At 22.9% G+C, this 24,221-nt stretch overlaps 1 protein-coding gene across 1 annotated transcript in view; it reads right to left on the reverse strand.

Annotated features, from left to right (window-relative positions):
* Window positions 1–3,938: 3,938 nt before the first annotated feature.
* The window catches only part of LOC113549252, a 40,298-nt gene continuing 20,015 nt past the window's right edge, over window positions 3,939–24,221 (reverse strand). The window contains exons 2-7 of the mRNA XM_026950461.1: window positions 23,611–23,741; window positions 19,515–19,723; window positions 14,949–15,084; window positions 10,391–10,530; window positions 8,556–8,751; window positions 3,939–4,179 (exon numbers count right to left, since the gene is read on the reverse strand). Coding sequence (XP_026806262.1) covers window positions 4,085–4,179; window positions 8,556–8,751; window positions 10,391–10,530; window positions 14,949–15,084; window positions 19,515–19,723; window positions 23,611–23,741 — 907 coding nt within the window. The 3' untranslated portion in view covers window positions 3,939–4,084. The remainder of the gene's footprint in view (window positions 4,180–8,555; window positions 8,752–10,390; window positions 10,531–14,948; window positions 15,085–19,514; window positions 19,724–23,610; window positions 23,742–24,221) is intronic.

Raw genomic sequence — 24,221 nt, forward strand, 5'->3', positions numbered from 1 at the left:
ATGTAAATATGTTATTACTTATTTTAGACACCCTATTAGTAATTTATGCCACTATTTGTGAACGTCATAAATCATAATTCTGTAGAAGTATTACGTTCAACAGGAATAGAAGAAGTTTTGTTTTTGTTTATTATCAAGTTAGTTTTTTTTTCTAAAATATAGATCAATTTTTTTTTACTTACCCATTAATAAGGTTATCATAATTTCAATTAATGTTTTTATAATACTGGTAAATATATAAGTAATTAGTCTATTTAGTTTGAATTCTCGGTTTAAAGTGAATTACGTAGTCAACTGTAGATATATTATTTTAAAAATTAAGAAAATTGTTTAAACAATTGTCGTTTAGAAGTGTCTTTGAATGCGACGATTTATCATTGCTTTTATATTTATATTTATAACAATAAATCTGCACTGCGATGAAAGATAGTTCGAGTGCCTATAATACCTAGATATCGGCATCCAACTTGTATCTTTTAAATGTTTGTCAACGTATAATGTAGAAAAAACCGTTACATAGGCGTAATTTAGAGGGGAGGGTGGGTTTTGGAGTTTCAGAATTGTTTGGAGTCTATTCATTCTTTGAGGTAAATATGTACAAATAGTATTGTTAACATAATTTTGTTATACAATTTTAAATTATCTATTTATTGCATATGTTTAATATAAATTTACATAATTAACACAAAAATATTTAACAGTATTAAAATGTATAATTGTGTGAGGGTGACTTTGTCAATATATATTTTTAGTGAAAATGTCAAGATTCTAAGCTACCTCCCCTCCGGCCAAAAAAAAAAAAACAATGTAGATCTAGTATTGATAACACCTGTATATTACAGTATATACGTATAATGTTGTAATTTTCGTTTTTTAGTTGAATATAGATTAATAGTTATAACATTCAAATTCGCTTGTACACAACTAATATGGTAATATGCTTAAATTAATATTTCAAAACTTGATGTTAATTAATTTATAATATTATCCTGCATTTTTGTATAGCATATTAGCATAGCAATATGCTATATTTAAACCATCAACAGACATGTTTTTTCTTTAAAATTTATTTTACATTTTACATTTTATCATACATTGTACATTTTATTTTTGTTTATAAGCTTTTAAAATGTTAATTGATGACTTCTGTTTTTCTCGATTGAAAATAATAATTAATGAACTTGTTGCTACAACCTGATGGTACTGTTAACACTAGCTAATGATTTACTGCAGAATTGTACTTACTAAATGCCACAACTCTGAATTATTGTTCAGTATTTCTTGCTTTTGTATTACCTATATTTGCTGGTGTTTGGTAAATTGTATTGTTCAATTTTTGATGTAAATACGTGCGTAATTTTCTTAGTGTGATTGTAACTAAAGTTTATTAAATTGTATTGAATCATATACTATGGCTTTGGAACATTAAACATTGTGTACCTACGTAACACGTAAGCATGATTCATTATTTTTTATAATTTTTTTATTTGATTTAGAAAAATTAAAAATGAGTATTTTATTTAATCTTTTCTATGATATCACCCATTTGGTTTTTGTTATAGTTATAAATGATTATTATTATACTTTATAATTAAATAAATATCAAAAACTAAATTTAAATATTGTATGATAATAAAACTTCAAGGTGCTATTATAATTGTTTCTTTATTTTTTTATTTTGAAGTTATTTTAAAACATACATATTTTATATAATGAAAAATCATAAGTTTTTATTTAATTTTTAAATGTAAATGTAGGACTATATTACTTTAATTTTCTTAATTGAGAAACATAGTAATTAATTAATTATCGTACAAGCTAATACCTTGATACGGAATTGATATCTGCAATGACCAGAATAGGTTTATTGTATTTTAGAATTTTGATATTTATGTATGAATTATGAAGCTATATGGATTTGCTCTAGATATTGTTTATAAAATTTAAATTTAAAATATAATATTCATATTTTTTCAGTTATTATTAATCAAAGTTAAAATTTGAAGAATGCAGCAGTATATTAGGTTTATTACTTTTTAAGTGAGTTTATATAATATGTTTATTATTTTTTGATCAAATAAATAATAAATATTTTTTTTCAAAGGATTATCTTTATTTCAGTCATAATTAATTTCATCTTAAACATAAATATTATGAAATAATAAAAAATAGATACTATATATTTAAACTGTATTTATGATCCAATTTTCTATAAATAAAGCTAATAAACTTCAGTAAAATAGCTCAAAATTGTTAGTATAACTTCGAAATTTGAAGTTTTTCAATCCAGAAAGTCGCCTCAGGGATTTATCGACTTTTATAAACTTTTATCCGTGTCGTATACCTACAGTAATCCTGTGCTCTTTTATATTGAAACTCTAACAAAAACTACTATATTTATTGTTTTATTTTTCATCTCTATCTACACTCTCTCTTATTTTTTACCCCCTGGAGTAAGGGAAAACTTATAAAATCGAAATTAGATTACTGTAAGCGGCTACCGATGACAATATAAACCGATATGTACTTAGAATAGAAAATATATGTAACATCTATCGAAAAACTATTGAATTGATTCCATAATTCAACCATTCATCATTTCCATAAACAGAAAAATAAACACATTTATTTGTTATCCAATATTAAAGTACGTTAAAAATACTTGTTGCGATGGTACTAGTAAAAGTATTAGTTCATTCATAAAAACTGTAACAAAATTACTAAAATTATTAAGTGCTTCTTTTTCTTTTGGTATTTTTAATTTAAAATCTTCGAGAATATGTTTTTTTTTAATTTTTACGTCAGCTACCCGTCGACTGTCGAATAAAGTTAGTTGAATTGTACATATTTCACATTGGATGAATTTTGAAAAAGACTTCAATATAATTGTAATATCACGCAGTTGTGAAACCTTTAAACTTAAATGTTTTTTTCTTACTTGTGCGATTTTGATCCCATGTTAAATAATTTATTTCCTACATAAAGACAAATAACTTATGATTTCATTATAAAGAATTAAATGTTTGTAAATTTCGTATATTGTAAATTTTTAACATATTAGGTACCTATATTAATTAAAAGAAAAATATAATTTTTCATCAATTTTATAGGATATTCAAATAAATATCAAAGTTAATGAAACTTGGATCATAATTTTAATTTATATGAGACTAATTAAATTAGACTTGATTAAATGAAAACGTATCTTAAAGAAGAAGAATTAATAAAATTTTATTTAATAGAATATATATATATAAAAATATAAGCCTTTGTTCTTAGTATTGTTTTGTCATTTTAATTTAATTGCTTCGATTTTTAAGCCAAGATGTTACTCATTATGTCTATAATAAATTACCTTCTTAAAACGTTATTTAAATAATATGAAGTTGATATTTTTATTTTATTTAAAGCAATTTTCAACCATATTTTAAGTATAACCGACAAGGAATAACGAGGATGGTATACATATATATATATATATATTGTATATATCTATACATTTTTTAAAAAACAACAATGTGAAGTAAAATAAATACACTTCAAATATTTATTGGTTATGAAATGAACTGTGTGTAATATTTCAATAAATATTTGAATGTGATTTACTTTATATATAATTTGGCTATAAGTTTATATATATTAGTTGCTAATGTTTAGATACAAAATACCTAGTGTCTTATAATTTAAAACATAAATTATTAATTACCGAAATTGCTATTATGTTGAAGGAAATTGTGAATTTTGATGTTTAAAATAACGTAGGTAACTGAAATAAATTTAAACTGATGAGTGATATATTTTTTTGAAATTTTATATTTAGTATTTAATTATATATGAATAATGAATTAAAGTGTAATGGATATGTTGTATAAAATAATATTGTTCTATAAACTATTATTAAAAATGAAATTATATGTATATGTTTAAAAAAAAAAATTAAAAACAATAAATGTATAGTTACAACTTACAACTCGTGCGGACAAAAAGTTTATTAAACAGTTTTGATAATATAACAAGATAACATACGATTTCGCATAATTTAAATGAAGGAGCCAAAATAATTGGATAACAATTTTTACCGTTTTCACGACGTATTTAGTAAAAACAATGTTGATGTTAATGTTATTAATGTTATTTTAAAGTTGAACGTTATACACATTGCTACTGCTGATCCACGCACTGAAATCAAACATACAAAACGTAATTAATTAAACAATTTCAATTTTTTTTTCAATTATAAGCCATTTTTATTTTTTGATCAAGATTTAAAAAAAGTTAATAAATGTTTTATATATCTATTATTTGATGTACTTACACTTAAGGGATTTAAAAACGTGAATTTAATTAACTTTAAGATGTGTATACTTTAAGCATAAAATCAATATGAAATCCTTTTTCCGTTTTCGAGTTAATTTATAAAATTGTGTTAATGCTACTAATGCCAGTTAGGTATACGTAACAAAAATGCAAGAAAATAAAGAAAGTACAAAGTAAAACGTTTAATACATAGGTCAGGTTAGTAATATTTTGTAATTTGTAAGAGCTTCTTTTATTTTTTTACGCCATTACTATACTTTTTGCATTATTTTGTAAAGTATAAGTAGAGAATTAATGTTGGCGAAAGTACATTTATCTGTACAAAATTAAATTAGAATTTATGCATGCAATTTGACATTAATAATTATTAAATAAAACAAGTACAAAAAGGACAAAGAAAGGGTAATAGGTAGGTATATAAAAACATGCAAATATAAATAATTTACATGTTTTTTTTTCTAGGGTTCACACTATTATATTTGGTACGCGTTGTCCTCTCGTATTATATACAGTTGTTTTTACTAAAGTACTCTTACGTAAAATACACGAAATTAGTTTTATATGTATCTATGTAATATGTATTATCATATTATATACTATGACTAGTCTCGTTGAAAGAGAATAATTAAAAAAATATAGGTAATATATTAGTTGAACAAATAATGTTATGTACATGATACGCATTGAAAATGAAATAGATTATTTGGTTGAAATAATATTATTTATTTTGAAATTAGTTTTTAAAAATCACTCTGCTGTATAGTAGGGGTGGAGATAAGGTTACTATTATAGTGATGATAGTGCATTATGCATGTGTTAAATTTGAATGCAATGATAGGTATCATTGAATACGAAAAACGATTCTGAACGGAGATGATTTGTCAGTCCAAGATAATATATTATATTGCCTATATTTAATTTGTAATATATATTTTTTCTTATACAAGTAATTTATTCTTGTAATTTGAATTATATTTTCAATCCTAAGCTTTTTATACAAAATTGTTAATACATTTTTAACTACAAAATAATAAGCAAATATTTGTAATTTTCACTAACTTTGTCAATATTTCAACTAAAATAGCTTATATAAAAATAAAAACAGTTCATATGTATTTTTATAAGTTTTGAATGACTGTAAGACCAACTTTTGTGGAATCTTTTATTACATTTTCAAGTACTTTGTTTCAGCGAAATTTTTTTTATTTATGTTTATAAAAAAATAAATTAAAAAAATTGAATATTTCAAATGCCTATAATAACTGGCATAAAAATTAGTGAAATATTTTGAAAGAAAATTATGTAGAGAAAATGCCAATCTCAACTACTGGTAAAAGTTTCAAGTTTTTACGACTTATACTTTTGAATAACCGCAAATATCATAAATCATTTTAGGATATATAGTCATTTTATCTAATTCCATACACTCATAAATTTTTTTCTTTATTGACGCTCGAGTTTTTTTTATTGTTATTTGAAGGAAAACTTATGGAGAACCTTGTATTGGTTTTTTCAACCTTAAGTATAAAACAAAAAAACTTTATGAATTTTCAACTTCAAAATTCCTTGCAAATTTTCGCGATTTTGACATATTTCGTTAACATTTGAACTTTAAACGCTAATAAACGAAAATTGTGACTAACGATTTTTGATTTTTTTTACTACGACAAGTACAACTTATAATAAACCTTATATTAAATTTTAAAGATTTTTTGGAATGCTAAATTTTTTTATCGGATTTTCAAAAAAAATTAAATTTAGAAAAATCAAAAATTTGAACTGTCTATAAATAGCTTAAAAAGTCAAAATATTTTGAAAATTTAATCGTAAGTAGATAACGCTAATATAAATATTTGGTGAAAGTTTCAAGTATTTACAATGATTTGTTTTTGAGTTACAGCAAAATAAAAAAAAACGAATCTACTGAAAACTGCAAGTTATGCGTGAAAAATCGCGTTTTTTGTTACTTTCTTAAGGTTTTTCTTGCTGCTTTTGAAAACTATTTTGAAATTTTTTACTTATAACCCCTTAAAGTATCAACTAGATTCAATTTCTTTTTAGACACGGGGCTTAAATCAGAAATCAAATTACTATTACTACTCCAAAACGTGATGAGTGACACATAAAAAAACACACAAATCATTATAAAATTATACATTAATTAAACCTACTTAAATAACCTACGAAGGCAAATATCATATATCATAATATAATATAATACGAGTTAGCGACTTTTGTAATTCATATAATATATTATATTTAGATAACATGTAACATTTTTTGGTTGCAATAATAAACTATTATTATTAATACATAGAAATAGTTATCCTAATATTTTACATATGTAATTAATTATTATCAATTGGTATCTACGAGTACCTTAATTCTTAGATTATAAAATTTTATTTAATAATATTTAATTATTTTATAGTTTTATTTTTTCCATAAAAGTAAAAGTTCGTATAAACATTGGCAAAATATAATATTAGTATTTGTAATATAATACAAGTAGGTTGGTAGCTATCATTGATGTTTAATAATATAATTTAGATACTAATTATTATGTAGTTGTAGTATATTTTAATAAAAAAAAAATAAAAATATTAACTACACGTAACTAACTTTTGAATAAAAAAAATAAAATAACCATAAAAAATATTATCTATTTTTTGGTGTAGACAAAAATCATTTTTTCTGAAATTCTTTTCTTTTTTTTGAAAGAAAGAATTGCTGATTTTCATATTTTATATTTGTATGGTTTGAATTAATCAAAAATTACATGTTTCAGACAAAAGATTAAATTATCTAGTACATTACTGTCAGTTTCGGTTATCTTGTAGTAGAACGAACAAATATATCCCTTATTGTACAATGGAGTAAATTTTTTTTTAAATTTTTTTTTCAATTTTAAACCCCAATTGATCTATTAAGTGATGATTGACAATAATAAACAAATTAAAATTATATTTTTATGATAACCAATGAATTAGAATAGAATTTTTAGAATTTACGTTTTTTGTTTACTTTAAAGAAGTTTTATATTAATGTTGATAAAACATTATCATATTAAAATCTTTTAATGGATATTATCCATTTTCAAACTTTTTTATAATCATTAATTTGGCTTTGTATTTTTCAATTTGTTTGTTTTTCATAGTCATAAAAAAAAAAAACAGAAATAAAGAAAATCTTGTTTATTTTCATTTATTATTCTTACGAAAGTGTTTTTTTTTTTTGTTTTAATTTGATTTTTGTTACTGGTAGTTTTATTAAGTTGTATCAACGTTATTTTTCATAATCAATACTATTAAGACCCAATTTATAATAATAGTTTTTGATTATTTAGGAATTTTTTGCTGTTGAATATATTTTTTTTAAATGGACATAATAAGTCATAATTAATAATACGTTTTTTTGTTAAATTTGACAAAGATTATTTATAATCTTATATCTAATTAATTCTTCGCTATTAAAAAGTATTTTATGAAAATTAGGTTAGATTTGGTTATTTATATAGTTTGACATTTTTAATTTTTAAAGGTTTCAGTTAAACTGTCCAACTTGAATTCATATTTGTATTTTTATAGCTTAAAATTCTTATAAATTGTTATTGTCGTACAAACTGTATTATAATTATGCGGATGAAATGAATAGCTGTCATAGATATATAAATAATAAATATATGGTATGGATTTAGGTTGATTGTTAATATATGCATTATATTAATATAAACGTATAGGTATTCAATATAATATATTCAAAATAATACGTATTATATGTAATATTCTTACCAATTGATAATAGTAAGGTATACAGATTTGTAAATGTTTATTTTAGATTAAATTAAAATAGATATTTAACTCAAATTTTAAAACTTATATCATGAATATAAACTATCAGCAAATAATAAAAACTGTGTATTTCTTTTTTTATTTATTAGAATTTATATTTAAAATATTTTAATTTTACTATTGGTTTGTAATGTACATTTTGTATAATTTAAGTTCTGATCCCTTTCTATTCTGTACTCCATAGTGTATACTGTATATGTATATATTTAATCAAAATCGTTCTTTGAACTTTTTATTAAAAATCTATTGAGTATTCTATTTATATTAGTAAAATTAAGGTAGATCATTAATATAAATTGATTTCATAGAAATTTTATAAGTATACTTTAATTTTAATTATGAAATACATTGTGTTTAAATGAAACCAGATAATAGATCTTTACTTACCCAAGAGTATTGCTTCACGTTTATATTCCTTAGGAGGTGGTAATGCCTTTGGACGACCTATATTGATGATGGATTGGCATGTAACTTTCATTAAGCCATTGTTGAAGTGATCAGGAGATATTGATAAATTTAATTTGGATATGCTGATGTATAAACCGTTCCGTAATTTTTCTGAGCGGTCGTAATTAGAAACCACCTAACCAAAAAATTTGTAATTTACGTTAATAATGTATCATTAATCAATCTATACAGTCATGTAAATTAAATATCTACTTTATTTATGATTTTTAAATTACACAAATTTATGAGCAATTTATTTTAATTAATTAAAATATTTTATATTTTTTGATTAAATCAGTAACATTATCAATAATATTAATTTATATAATATACCTGAATAATTGGTGTTTTGATTTTGAATGGATATTTCCACTTTTTTTGTTTTTTTAAAGAAAATATTTCGAAGAAAATTTAATCTTGATATTAAGTAGTGCGGTTCCCAACTTTATTAGTTGTGCGGACAACCAATTTTATAAAAAATTTTTGAAACACACTAATAGTGTCCTATATATATATACACAGGGTGTCCCAAAAGAATGCTTTTTTAGATTAGCTGAAAACACTTTATTTTTCAACAAAAAAAAAAATAAAAAAAGATATGTAAGGTTTCGGTATAACATCCAATTTACGTATGAAAAATAATATTCGATTATCCTCCCCTAGTTTGTCAGACCGAAGTGCGATCGAAAAAATTAACAATAACTACCTCTCAGTTCTCTCTAGTGAGTTTCTGGAGGACACCTTAATACCAAACCGGGGCCCAGTTTTTTCGAATTTTTTATTAGCCAACGAATAGATGACATATTGGGAGCAGCGTTCCATCCGAGTAAGATACGAAGTAGTCACATAGTCTCCGCATCACTTTCGTTAAATTGATAAAAGGTCTTAACAACAAACACACGTGTTTCAATTGGCATTCGGTCTATGGTGACACTTGACAAAAACTGATTACACAACAAAAAACCGGAATGATAGTAGATTAAAAAAATGATGAGAACAATTTTGTAAACGTAAAAACAAAAAAATGGCAATCAATTTAAAAAAGCGTTATTTTTGGGACACTCTGTATGTATACAATATACATATATCTACACATATAAAACAATTGTTTATTAAGAAAAAAACTGTATTAAACCTTTGAATCTAATCGCAAATTAAATAATTTAATGAGATTTTTGACATTGCTTGTATTTTATGAAAGAGTCAATATCTGGATTAAAACTGGATAGTTTAAATATTATTTTAACTAGAAATATATATGTTACTATATTAGTAATGTTAATATTATATTATATCTACGGCTTACGTGTGGGCCATAGCAAAATATTGGGAACCACTGATATAGTTTATGAGAAGTATAATAGTTGTGGTAGTGACAGAATTTATTCAAAATGATTAGTTTCTGGGTCTATGTTTTTAAAATACATTTTTTAAACCAATTAGTACAACTAATTAGAATTAAAATTATTCTATATAATACGCTAGAGTTTAAAGTTGCAAGACATTTTTTATTACAAAAGACTTCAATGTGAATAACTTTTAAAGGTCTTAAAATTCAAAACGACAATATACTCTGTTGTAAGAACTTTTTTCCATAAATATTAGTTTGAATACAACTCATTAATTAAGTGTTGAATAATTAGCTACATTATTGTTGAAATTTACAGTATTTATACCAACTACTACATGGCTATAGTTTTACATAAATTCAGTTGTATTGATGTTTTTTCTTTTGATTTATAATATTATTAAGTGTCAAAACAAATCTAACTTACCATTTTGTCATTAATATACCACCGAAGTCTTGCAGCGGGAAATGATTCTCCTGACGTACAATTTAAATAAATAGTATCACTAGTTTGATAGACTCCAGAGCCTCCATTGATTTTTGTTAAATCTTTTGGTTTCGGCAAACCTAAAATAAAGTTAATAATAATTAAATATTTTTCTAAAAATTTAATATAGGTAGTAAAAAGTTTAATGATTTCACTTAATATTATACAGTACATTTTTTTAATCAGTTCGTCAAATATTAGTTTATTTATAATTATTGAAACAAAAAAATTTGTACATTCAGTTTTGGTTTATTAGGTATTTAATTATTTTTTTTTTAAATATATTTATTTTAATAAAAATTTACAATCTATACGAGGTATAATAAGCAAATGAGTGATATACGATGTGATGCAGTGAAAAATAAAATACTGAGTAGGAGTTTCACATTAGAAACTCTTGAAGATGAGTAGAATTTAAATGGTATATAATATAGATCATAAAATTGTATACAATTATTGAATTACAATAGTGCATAACGTATGTATTTACATAGTATAAGTATATTAATTTATACTTAATTTAAATGTAACGTGAAGACAAAACTGTTCAAATGTTGAAAAATATTATTGTTTTGAAATACTTCTCAATTTAATATTTTTATTTAAAAATATTTTCATTTTTCTATTTTATTTTCCATTTAAAAATTTGATTTGGTGAGTTAAGTTATCCTAATCCTCAGTTTAATAAATTAATTTTTCTATGCATTATTATATATATATATTACTTTTAATTAATTTATTTTATTATAGAAGAAACAAAATATAATTTTGTTAATATTACTGATGGTTCATTGAACAAATAGATTATTTTGAGAGTATGCTTTTAGTATTCATATTATTAATCACTATTCAATTAATTAACAATAACCAATAGAAATAAGTGCGTGGAATGCATACGGTTTATTATTAATTTTTTTAATAATTTGATTTAAATTATTATTGTTTTAATTCAAAAAATAATATTTAACGATATTAAAAATGTTTACCGATTATTTTTATTTTTAGTACCTAACGCTAACATAATACTATGAAAGCTGAAAATATTGTGGCTTCCTCTATTTTATAGACATGGACACGTGGTACCTACATAGTTTTCACTGTTAGTTAAACACACACAATGCTTAAATATCAGTTTGAAAATATTGAATTCAATACTAAAGACAAACTACTGTTAACTGTTAAGTGGCTTGTATGTGACTAATGAATTGTGTGGAGAGTTCAGTGGAAAAAAACCCTGATCTATGTAGAAAAAAAGAGGCGTGTTAAAGTGTTTGTAATTCCCTAAAAAAAGGTAATTATAGTGTATGAAAAAATAATTATAGGTGAAACTCAAGACCTATAAATTCAATGTGGCCTATAGTTATGAATTTATATAAATTACCGCTATGGCCGATAGTAATAAAACGTATGTAGTATGCATATAATTAATAGTTGAATACAATTTATTTAAAAACTGTACGTTGAGATAATTAAATTATAATTCTTTTCTATTTTGCCAATTTGTCTATTACTTTTTTTGTTTGTTGTGTTTTAGAATTATCGCCTGGACACACCTTAATAAGTATCACCATCGGTAATTAAATCTATTGTATATAATATATTATACTATACTGATAGAGTATAGATATTTGCACCACATCAAATTTGTTTATCGCTGCCAAGTATTTGTAATATACTATTATGTGAATTTAGTTATATTTTAATGAAATAATCACACATTTTGTGAATATGAAAACTAAATATGTGACGTGTATTTTTTTTAGTAATTTTAATTTTCAAACGCTTTGTAGGTATTTAATAATAGATAATAAGAATTTCCTATGATTATTTCAAAATTAAAATATAAAAATAATTCACCTCGATTAAGCGTGTTTTTAATGCTTATCTATTATAGTTTGCAACATCACCTAGATATGTACATATTCGGTGATACGCGTGCTTAAAACGGACAATGTGTAATATGTACTAGTAAAATACATATTTAATAGTTTGTTTATATGCTTATGACAAGTTAACATTATTATGTTGTCTAAAATGTGCAAAAATATATATGTTCAACATTTTACAAACTATTATGTAAACGACAATATCGTACACAACTCGTTTCATAAAAAATGTATACCTAAAATATACAAAAAAATAACCAAGTGGGGGGTGGGAGTGTACCATGTGTGGCTTTAGTCAGGCAGGTAGACGGGATACACAATGAAGGTTTTGTTAAAGTGCAAAGTTACGTGTTTTTACTTAGTCATTTCGCCCATTTCGGACGTTTAATAGTAGCGCGTATACATTAGTTGTGAATGGGCTATTAAAATAATTGGGTAAGGGAAATCGACGTATTGTGTAGCGATGTTATGGCAGTGTAAGCCTGTGACCATTTTTCAAGGGGCCATCATAATAATAACAACGCTGTCAGGTCCCTATAGTAAGAAGGCGTCGCTGAAATACTTCGAGGACACACGATGTGTACACAGTGGAGGAGTACTAGAACATAATTAATATTAACGGCTCTATCCCAATGTGTTTTCTTCAAGACATTGATGTATTCGATTTCGCGTATAGCTTCTTTGTTTAAGGTGAAAAACTTTACTGATTCTCGTTATTAAGGTGAATCGTGTACATTCTTGTTTTGTAAACACGGCTGTTATATTTTAAGATAAAAGTAATTCTGATTTTTAAAGTTGTCTTTATACCTATATATTATATATATATATATATATTTATAAGGATTTAATTTAAAAAAATATAACTAAATATTAGGTAATTGTGCATAAATTATTGTGTGATCGTATGTTAGTATGTAGTATGAAAGAAATGTATGAACAATATTTTTAATTCGCTATAAGTAAATTAATCTAGAAATTCATACGTGTATATTATTTTTTAGTATTAAGTTTTAAATTAAGTGTTGTTTAAACACTGAACCTAAAATTTAGCAGAGGAACTTATTAATATGAATAATTAATAGTATTTATTTTATTGAAAACTATACAAGGACTATACAATAATTATTTTATTACCTATTTATAAATATTTTTGAAATTTCCATACACTTTTGTTTTTTTATAAGTATTTTATATTTTTCTAAATGCAATTACTTTAGTATTTAATCAGTATGCGAAAATATACACTACGTAAGATTATGTTGCTACGTTGTAGAAACATTTTTGATTGATTGATGAATTATTATTTTTTTATAATTGTTTCATTTGTTTGATAATTAATTTTGCTAAAAATGCATGTTTATTATTATCGAAGTATAATAAAATGTATGAATATAAACAGTAGGTTATAGCCATCCATAGACTTTCTTTGAAGCTAACGTAATATTTATTTAGTTAAAATAAAAATAATAAATTTGGTTTATCTGATCTTAAAAATGTATAATGGCATTTTAAATTAATACCTCTATATTGCATCGTTTAGAAAATGTTATAATACAAATTAAGTGTTATTAGATTAAATATTTTGTTTTTGTAACTTTTAAAATGTTCCAAGTTTGTCAATTTAGATAAGAACAACAAAAATCTCTAATGGACCACGTAAAACTAATAATGACTTATCTCAATCAAATTTGAATAGGTATATATTTGGAGTATATTTATCGTAAATAGTAACAAATTATATCTTAATTTGTGAAGGTTTTAAAACATTGTTAGCAATTAAATATTATATGTAAATACCTAGTTGTATAAGTTGAAAAACTTTAGAATATAAATTTTTAATAATTATTTGTGCATATTTTTATTGTTTGAATGTATAAAATATAATTTCATGAATAGCTTTAATTAAAAGATAATATAATTCTATAAAATTATGTAGGTAAAAATATTTACATATAGATCAATATATAAATATATTCATTTTAACCAGTTCAACAATTAAAAATCGTTATTTGTTAATTTATACGGTTTAGTTTGAATTAAATAATTTTTAAAATTTTTGAAAACATGACTATTTTTATGCTTTACATTTTTATCAATGGCAGCCTAATTGAAGAAAGTTCATGTGTAGTTTAAAATAATGAGAATATTTACTCTTAATTGAGAATTAACATGGTCTAAATTTGTAATATTGCAGCTTCCAAAAATTCTAGCAGAATAATAATTTAAATTTAATAAATGTTTGACTAAGAATTTATTAGTTGGTGTATTAGTAAAAATATGTAAGTACACGTGGGTAATCATTCAATTCCTTTATATTTATGTATTTTATAAAATATATGAAAATAATATACATCTATATATATATATATATATATATATATTATTTAAAACATTAATAATTATAAGTAATCAACTTAAGAGTGCTTATTAACTATTTATTTATACGTAATGAATTTCATTTAAATCAATTAGTTAAAATTAAATTATATTTTATGAAGATATAAGGGAAAAGTGCACAAAATTATAATTGAATTCTGAAACTAATTTTTATCTAATCATTTTATATAAATATTTTGTTTAAAATTAATTAATTGACGTTTAAATGAGCTTACTTATTATGGCCATTTTGGATTCAGCATGTACAGTCGTAAAGAACGGTGCTTCAGCAGATACTTCACACTTGTATTCGCCATTCATCAACAAATTAGCGTAACGCAAGGTGACTTTTTTGTTGTCCGAGTAAATATGCTGCAAATCATAATTTTAAATACCATTTAAGTACTTAGTTTAAAGATTTAACTATTACAGATTATAACTTGTGAAGACTAACATTAATTGTAAATCATCAATATTCAATACATTTTTCATGAATGGATGGACTACGGATGACTCAATGTAATTAGTAATTTGATTAATTTCAATTTAGTTTACTATAAATTTAAACTTTAGCAGTCATTAGTACAACATTTTTGATCTATTGTCATTGGATTTATATTACTTAAGTTATAAATTTATAAATAATAAAAAGTTATTTATTCAATAATTATTATTTATAATTTTATACCTTAGTATAATATTTAACTTAAAATTATTTACTAAAAGTAACCATTTTTTTTCCATTTCAGTTATTGTTTTCATAAATAAAAAAATGTCCTTATAATTTTCTTGATCTGTACAATGTATTGATTAAAAACATAACATTTGTCGTTTTAGTATTTTATGATTTATTATTATAAAGATTATTATTGATACTATACGGCTAAGAATTTTACAATGATATAATAAAATATATTATTTAAATGTTTATTTATCAATTGGAAATTAAAAGCTTCTTTAGAAATATTTCTTTAAAGATTATTAGGTTTATTTTTGCATTTTTGATAAATAGTTCTACAATGTGGATCCAGATGTTATCCAAGGAATGGGGTTGACGGAATTTAAAATATATAAAACCTAACAATAGTGTTTTTCATGAAAAATTATATCTTGGTGGCATTTTTTCTATCCAATCAACATTTGATTTTAATTGCAGAAAAATGGTCGAATGAATACATGAAAATCGAAGCTGTTTAAATGTTTAAAAATGTATGATTGAAAACCTCCATATAAACACATAATTATTAGACTTATGCACCTTTTCTTAATTTAAAACCAATACAATTATTCAGTAATAAATATTACGATAGAACTAAATGTTAGAAATTAAAAAACAATAATGTAAGTCTATTATTATATACATATTTTTTACTCAAGTTGAAAGCTCTCAAAACAATCAACCGATTCAGGTATTAATATAATAATAAATTAAGGAAGCTTAAAACGCTCATTTTATTCTTGCTATTAATACTTATATTGTAACAATTTCTAGATTTGATTTATTAGATCATTTTTGTTTGATTCCATTATCATAATAAATTGATTGATTCATGGCAAAATTTAGGAATACGAATTTATTAAATACTTGTGATTTACAAATAGGTACCTAGTCATAAATATATTATATATGTAATTGCCAATTGGAACATTATACTAAAAAACGATGATACTCTTAACGAAATAGTTTTATCGGTAATTTGTATAGTTGTAACAACCTGCACGGGTTAATGTGTTGAATTACATTGCGATGTCATCAGCAGACGTTACGAAGACGGAGTAGAGAGAGGGAGCCGTAATCACTTCTGAAGCAGCCCTCGTCATTTTAATATTATCACGTTGGTTTCTATAGTTAGGTGGTGACTAATTACACAAGCTTTGACAATTAAATTGTGGTTTTAGCCAGTAATAATAGACAAATAGATACCTCAGCTCTAGCTTCAGTTGCATAGGTCCAACGTGCATTAAAATATATTGATAGTTGCAAAACAAACATAAACGTTCGTAATTTATAATATAATTCCCTTGTTTCAGTGTTTTGTGCTATTCAAACTAAAACTGTATTCTAAAATTTAAACAAAATATCTCTCTAATGATACCTTATATTATTGCGTATTCTATGGTTGAAACCAGGTAATACATTTATCATTATTAAATAATTATAGGAGGTAAGTAAACATTTTTAAGTGCGAATTCTAGACTTATTTTCGTATTTTTGGGATTCAATTGATACGAAAATCAGTTTAAAATGTAATATTATAATCCAATCATCAAAGTGGATCACCTAAACAATTATTTACCTAGACAAAAAAAAATTGAAAATATACGTGTCTTGTATGGATTTCATATATTTACATTTTTAATATCGGATAATATGTAGTCGACGATCGCTTACAACAATAATTTATTTAGTAGACGCTATTTGACGTGTAGACATATACCTATAGACGACGCGCAATTTATACAATGTTCAATCTCTAATTCATAATTGGTGAATTTTTAATTGAAGTGTATATTTAGCATATTTGATTACTGCGTCTTTTATCTTTTTACGCCTCATTGCGTTACCTATTATAAGCATAATAGTCATTCGATCAAATATAAGACATATAACTCATGAATGATGTGTAAATCGCATGTTTGTTATGGTAAACAATAAAACCAACAAATACTATTTACTCATATGAATAACTTCATATTCTATTTGTTTTTTTTTTGATCATTAATTTAATTGGTGGAAATATAACATTGTATAAATATGCGGATAATTCAATACTTCTCAGAAATTAATTTCTGAAACAATATTAACAATATAATTTAAATTTTTATTACTATTCAATATTTAAATATTTAATTATTATGGAATACATTTATCAAACTCAAATTATTTTTAAATATACCACCCACTGAAAATTAGTGATTGGGAACATTGATTAGACTCTTTATGTACCTTACCACAAGTAAACCATACTAAAACATTAATTTCAATTTTTTGTTGTTTTGGTTTTTTACACCTATGTAAATAAAATATAATTATTGTCATATCATTGATTTGCCATTTCTCTTGTTCCTAAATATATTTTGGTTTGATTTTTAATTTATTTAAGATGTTAAGCTATATAAAACCTCAAATTATTTGTTCTATTTTAATGAATTTAATTTATCAACACAAAGTTATTAAATTTAATAAAATATTGATTTTTGTTTGTATATGCACTGCGTCGTACAGGTACCTAACTAAAACTATTTACAAAGTACACAGTATATTTTAATATTAGTATTACCCAACTATGATATACAAAACTACACAAGTATAAGTTACCTTGGGCTATATCAACTGTTCAATTCTCACAACCGTTGCAATGTTAATTTAATTTACTGCTGTACAGGACATTTTAAGGAATATTGAATATAATATACTATATCATTTTTTGATTTTTAAATGCCAAACAATACTTATATTATTTTTAAATTCATAATCTGAAGCATAGGTAACAATTTTCTAAAAATGCTGCTTTAACTATAAATATCAAATATTTAACTAAAAGTGTGGTAGGTACTTCATTCTTTTCAACCAAATTTAAAAAAATATATATATAAACTTTATTTTTATATCGAATTAAAATATGTAAAGTACTGAAACAAATGGCACAAAGAGTTATTTATGATGGTATATATAAAAAAGACTTGAGAAAGCAGTAGGAATACTGACTTTGTGATTAATTTATAAAAATGTAATATTTTCCTCTTATATTTTTTTAAATATTGAAAGGAATCTCTTCAATTCTTCATCTAGAGAAGATTTACAATGAGTGTAAGGGAGTAGAAATTGTCAATGACAATATAAGAGCATTGGTATGTTAAGGAATTGATTATATTAAAGTTTTTATAACTGATTGTGGTATTCTTAATTAAACATTTTATGGATTTGGGTTTTTATTTTAAGTATATAACATTAAAATTAATTTAAAAAAAACTAAATAATCAAATTTATATAAGATTACAATATCAGAAATACAATATTCAGTATAAAATAATTACAAACTAAAAATCAGTAAAAATATTGCTAATATAATTCTTGTATTTGCTAAAATTAACAAAATGATCGAAATTAATATTATATTTACGAAGTAAATAAATTCTTTTAATTATTGGATTATGCGTTCTAAAATTAGAATGATTAAACGGTATGATCAAATTACAATTATTTTTAATTCTTGTATTAAAACAATATGTAGGTTGAAATTTACTAATATTGACTTTTTACATGTATAGTAAAATCTGTCGTTTATAAGTTTGATTAAAAGTATGAACCTTAAATTCTGAATAAATTAAGTTAGAAGAATGTAATCTAGGTTTATTAAGAATTTAATGGTTATAGATAGAACAACAACTTCTAGAAGTAAAACTTATTACCTTTAATTATTCATGACTTTATGAGTGTTTGACTAAACTGATCAATTGGAAAATAACGTTTTAAAATTTAATTCATAAATTTTTACTCTTTCTTTAAATTAAAAACTGTGAATATTGAATAATAGCTTTGGTCTTATTTTCATAATTAATGAAAATGTATTTTAAAGAATAACTATAATAACCGCTATTTATTGTTGGATGGGTATAGCATCAAAGGTAGGTATAGACATAGAAGGGCGGAAGCATTGTTTAGTTATTTAAGTTTATACACATAGCATCATTCAAATTGTGCATCCCAACAATTGTGAACTATTTAATCAATTAAAATTTAATATTGACTAATTTTGTAACTTTAAATTTTGAATGACCATAAAATATGAAATACTTACATCAACTGTGATACCATCCATACTGAAACTGTGTTTGAGATGTTTAGATGTTGGAACGTATCGATAGAATTCTTCATTGTCTTTGTACCAGGTAACTGAGTACAATTTGTCCATTTGCATATCATAATCACAAAATAACTGTACAGAGTCTCCCATAAATATGTATGCAGGCACCTTAACACCAAGCATTTGAACTGCTTCACCAATGTCTAAATTATGAATAATAATAAATTAATTTTTGTAATCGTATCGTGACAATTTATTATCATCATATACATTGTGAATTTTCTAATTTTCTAATTCGTATTTGGATAATAATAATCAATAGTAGCCTTGCTTAAAGTGCAGTACCTATTTATATGAAGTTTTAAGTGATAACATTATTTTTGAAATTAAAAAAACTGTTAAGATTATTTAAATAAAATAACATTTATATACTTTTATTCATTTTTCAAAGACCCTAATTCATGGTAAGGTAAGTATTTTGATAAATACTGGAGACATATTTTGCAAGTAAAATAGAACAATTTCAACGCGTAAAATGTAATTAAGTTAAAATCATTTTATAATTAAATATTGAAGTGTTTCTACCAAATAAATAAATATAATACTTAAATAAAGTAAACTACGTATTAAATAATAATTCATTATTTTCCTTCAATGACTACTGTAAGCTAAAAATATTATCAACCATAATTTTTTTTCAAAGCATAAAATATAGTAATAAACCTTAGATTTGTATTTTTAGGTAATTGATTATTGTTATTGCTATCAAAAGCTTATTAAAATAATTATAAGACACGTATGATATTTTTTCAAACTCTATTCTCGATAATAATTTTGATGAAACATTATAAATTGTGATGCGTTTTTATGTTTGATAAATGTATATTGAATAGTGTCAAGTAATTTGTTTCATATTTAATTACCTACCTATTGTTATAAAAATTGGTTTATCAATACATTTTAGAACTAATATAATATGAATAAAAAAAATATGGTAGTTTTAAAAAAAATCTTTAAGCATAATGTCCAAGAACTGTTAATAACACCCATATTAAATATTTATAATATTAATTTTCTATTCATTATTTTATCGATCTTAACTTTTAAAATTTGATTATTTGTTCATTTTCTTAGTATAAAATATAGTTAAAACTTTAAATGATGAAATAATTGATTTGTAACTCTGAGATAGGTACTACAATTAGAAATTAGTATAAAATTGTATAGGTACTAATAGTATATATATATATATTTATAAATATTAAAAATTTAAATATTTATTGACGATTAATATTTCAATATTTGTATGGTTTTAAGTTAATATTACTTAAAATTATGTCAATTGATAGCCATATTCTATTATTGTGTAATTAAAATTTAAAACGAATGAATGCTTAATTACGCTTTACGAAATACGTGTAATTTGAGATAATTTTAATATTTATAATGTACAATGTTTAAGTATCTACATAGATTTTAATTAATATTAATAATGTTTTGAAAGTTTTGATCTCTGTACCATATTATAACTATTATAATTTATAACTGATTTCAGTGTACTTTAAATTCTATAATACGAGATTATAAACTATAAAAATGTTTTTATAAATTATAACATCCACCATGATTTTCGTTTTGATCGAGTATCGACACATATTTTATTTTTATTTTAAATCACTATGAAATGTATTAATTTTATATATATTTTAATAATTGTATTAAAAACAATAAAATCAATGCGATACTTAAAAATATTAAATATAAACAAGTAAAGGAAAGGAATTAGATCAGAAAACGAGACTGGGGTGACTTGGGTATTAGTGATGGCATAAGTGCGTCACCTAATGAGATGGCGTGTTCATTATCCGTTGTATCTGCGTGGGTAGAGAAAGTATCAAAATGAGAATTTATCAGCTCATTTTTACCAAAGAAGAGTAGACACGAATGTTCGTGTGTCTTCTCATCGTCACGGCGTTGTGTGAGCATAAAAGTTCTTTAATATTTAAATGTAGGTATTATTTACTTACTCATATTTAATTTACTATAAAACGTATTTATGTAAGAATTAAAAGTTAAGATATATACTATAAAATGTATAAGATTGTAAAAATATTCGAAAAGATATCTTTTATATTATATTATGCTGAAATTGAGGCTAGTGGATGAGTGGACGATACTATACATGTTGTGACAGGAAAAATCGTTTTTTTTTTTAATTTAAATATCTAATTTTATTAAAAACTAAACTTGAAATGTCTAAAAAAAATTGTACCAATCTATTTTAAATATTTTAAATTTTCTCTAAGTATAAATTATGAGAACCAGTGTTAAATTTTACAGTTTTTTACTTTTGAAAAAAATTATTATCAATATTATTTTAAATATTCATAAATAATACGAAAAAAGTAAATATATTTTAAAACTTATATAATGTCTAGAAAATACTAAGATTTTTAATACAAATAGGTATTTTTATATCCAATGTTTCTAGTTTTGACCGCTCTAAATAGATAGAATTTGTTACAAGAAAACACACACAAAGTTTAAGACTGAAGGTTTTTTTTTGTAAAAGTAATGTGACACAAAAAACACACGTATCATTGTTAAACTAATATTTAACAGTCAACTAAGATAAATAGTATCATTAAAAAATATAAAATTAAAGTTGATAGTAATATATTTTTAATTTTTATTTCCAAAGACGATTTAATTCTTCATAATTTAAAATATAATATTAAACATAAAAGTACAAAAAAAACATTTATCTTAATATAAAAATGATATTATAGTATCTATAATATTTGACTTAATTTGTAACACATATTACAAGGAAATGTTTTAATTTAAGAATATCGAAATTTGAGTGAAATAATAAAAATTACAAATCACAAATAAAAAAAAGTAATTTAGATATTTTATGTCCATATTAAAGTACTCTCGAAATGGTAAATTTTAACTTTCCTATATAATAATAACTTTATTATTATATTATAGTATATTATACAACAAAATATGTATTTATGAAAAATAAGCGAACAATGATAGCTGAAATATTACCATACGCTACATAATACCAATGTAATACAAGTTATGTATGGAATATTTCCTCAAAGTTTTAAAACAATATAATCATTGTTGTAAACTGAATTTGGTTTAGATTTGTTTTCAAATTGGATAAGTCACTTTAAAATTTAACATGACATACGCTATTGTGTGGTTTGCCCAAAACGGTGGACAATTCAGTAAGATGATATAATGCCCTTCCTACCTTTTTAAAATGTTACTTTTCATCAATTAAAGTTATTGTTTTATTTAATTATAGTTCACAAATATGTATAGTATGTATGTAATATATAGTATAATAATTATTTATTTAGTAGAATCGATTTTAAGAAGTTGGTTAAATTTTTTCTATGTATATTTTAGCTTAAATTTGATTTATAATAAATATTACCTAATAATTAATGTTTATTCGAAATAATTAATTTTAAATGTGAATATTATAAGCAAAGAAATTAGGAAGTATAAGTTCTTAAGTATAATTAATAATTATTGAAATAAAGCTGTTTATTTATGAATTATAAGATTATTGTAAATTTATTTGCTAATGTTATCTTAATATATTTGGTTATTATAATATAATGTAAGTACAGGATGTTTGCTAAATTTTAATAATTTTATATTAGTTTAGTTTTCTATTAATTTAAATTTTTAAATTTTTATTCTCTTTGTACGAAGGTAGGTAATTGATAATTTTCTGATTGACTATTTTAAATTCAGCATTCGTATGTCGGATCGTGTATGGAATACTATATGGTTTTCCAAAACCTTATGTGAATATATCAGAAAATATGAATTAATCCGACATTTTATTTTCCGTTAAATTAAGAAGAATTTTGTTGATTTAAACTTAAATATTCATTAGAACCTAATATTCTATTAAACAGTATTTTGAAGATAACCCGCATGTGCATCGTGCATGTGTATTTAATTAATAGTAATACATAATAAGTAATGGACTTGAAAGTGATTATATAAGTACTTAAATGTATTTTATCGACAATAGTTGTAAATTATACTTTTTACTTACCGCAAGGATCTACTATCAAAAATAGTAATGCCATCATAATAGATGTAGTTTTTGTAGTTGATTTACATTCACCCATGTTAAAATTAGGTTTAAAATAAATTACGGTATTTTCATTCTCTCCATCGAATTTCCTGTAAAATAAAATATAATAAGATACTTATTAAATGATACTTTAGAAAAGCTTACTTAAAAAATAATACAATTATTAAATGTATGCTAATACTTTAGATGGGCAGTATTTATAATATGTATAATTATCATTTTTGATTATTTATTATACATTCATTTTAAATACATTCTGTACTTTGCGTTTAATTTTTAATAAGGTTAAAAATCATTTTACGCTTAAAATGTATCATATTCATTGATATATCAGTGTAGGTATACGAAAAACGATAACAAAAATGGTTTCTCATTCTTTATAACGAAGTTTATTATATCATGATATGTTTTTTGATAAAGCCATTAATGTAATTTATTTTACTTTTAGTATTACGGTAGATTGATAACATTTTTTTCTGAAAATATTGCATTTATTATATTTTAAAAATTTAATTATTATAGTTATATGTATTCATACCATATTACATCAAGTCATCAACTTATAATAT

This window comes from Rhopalosiphum maidis, chromosome 1 (assembly GCF_003676215.2).
Source record: "Rhopalosiphum maidis isolate BTI-1 chromosome 1, ASM367621v3, whole genome shotgun sequence".
Taxonomy (NCBI): Eukaryota; Metazoa; Arthropoda; class Insecta; order Hemiptera; family Aphididae; genus Rhopalosiphum; species Rhopalosiphum maidis.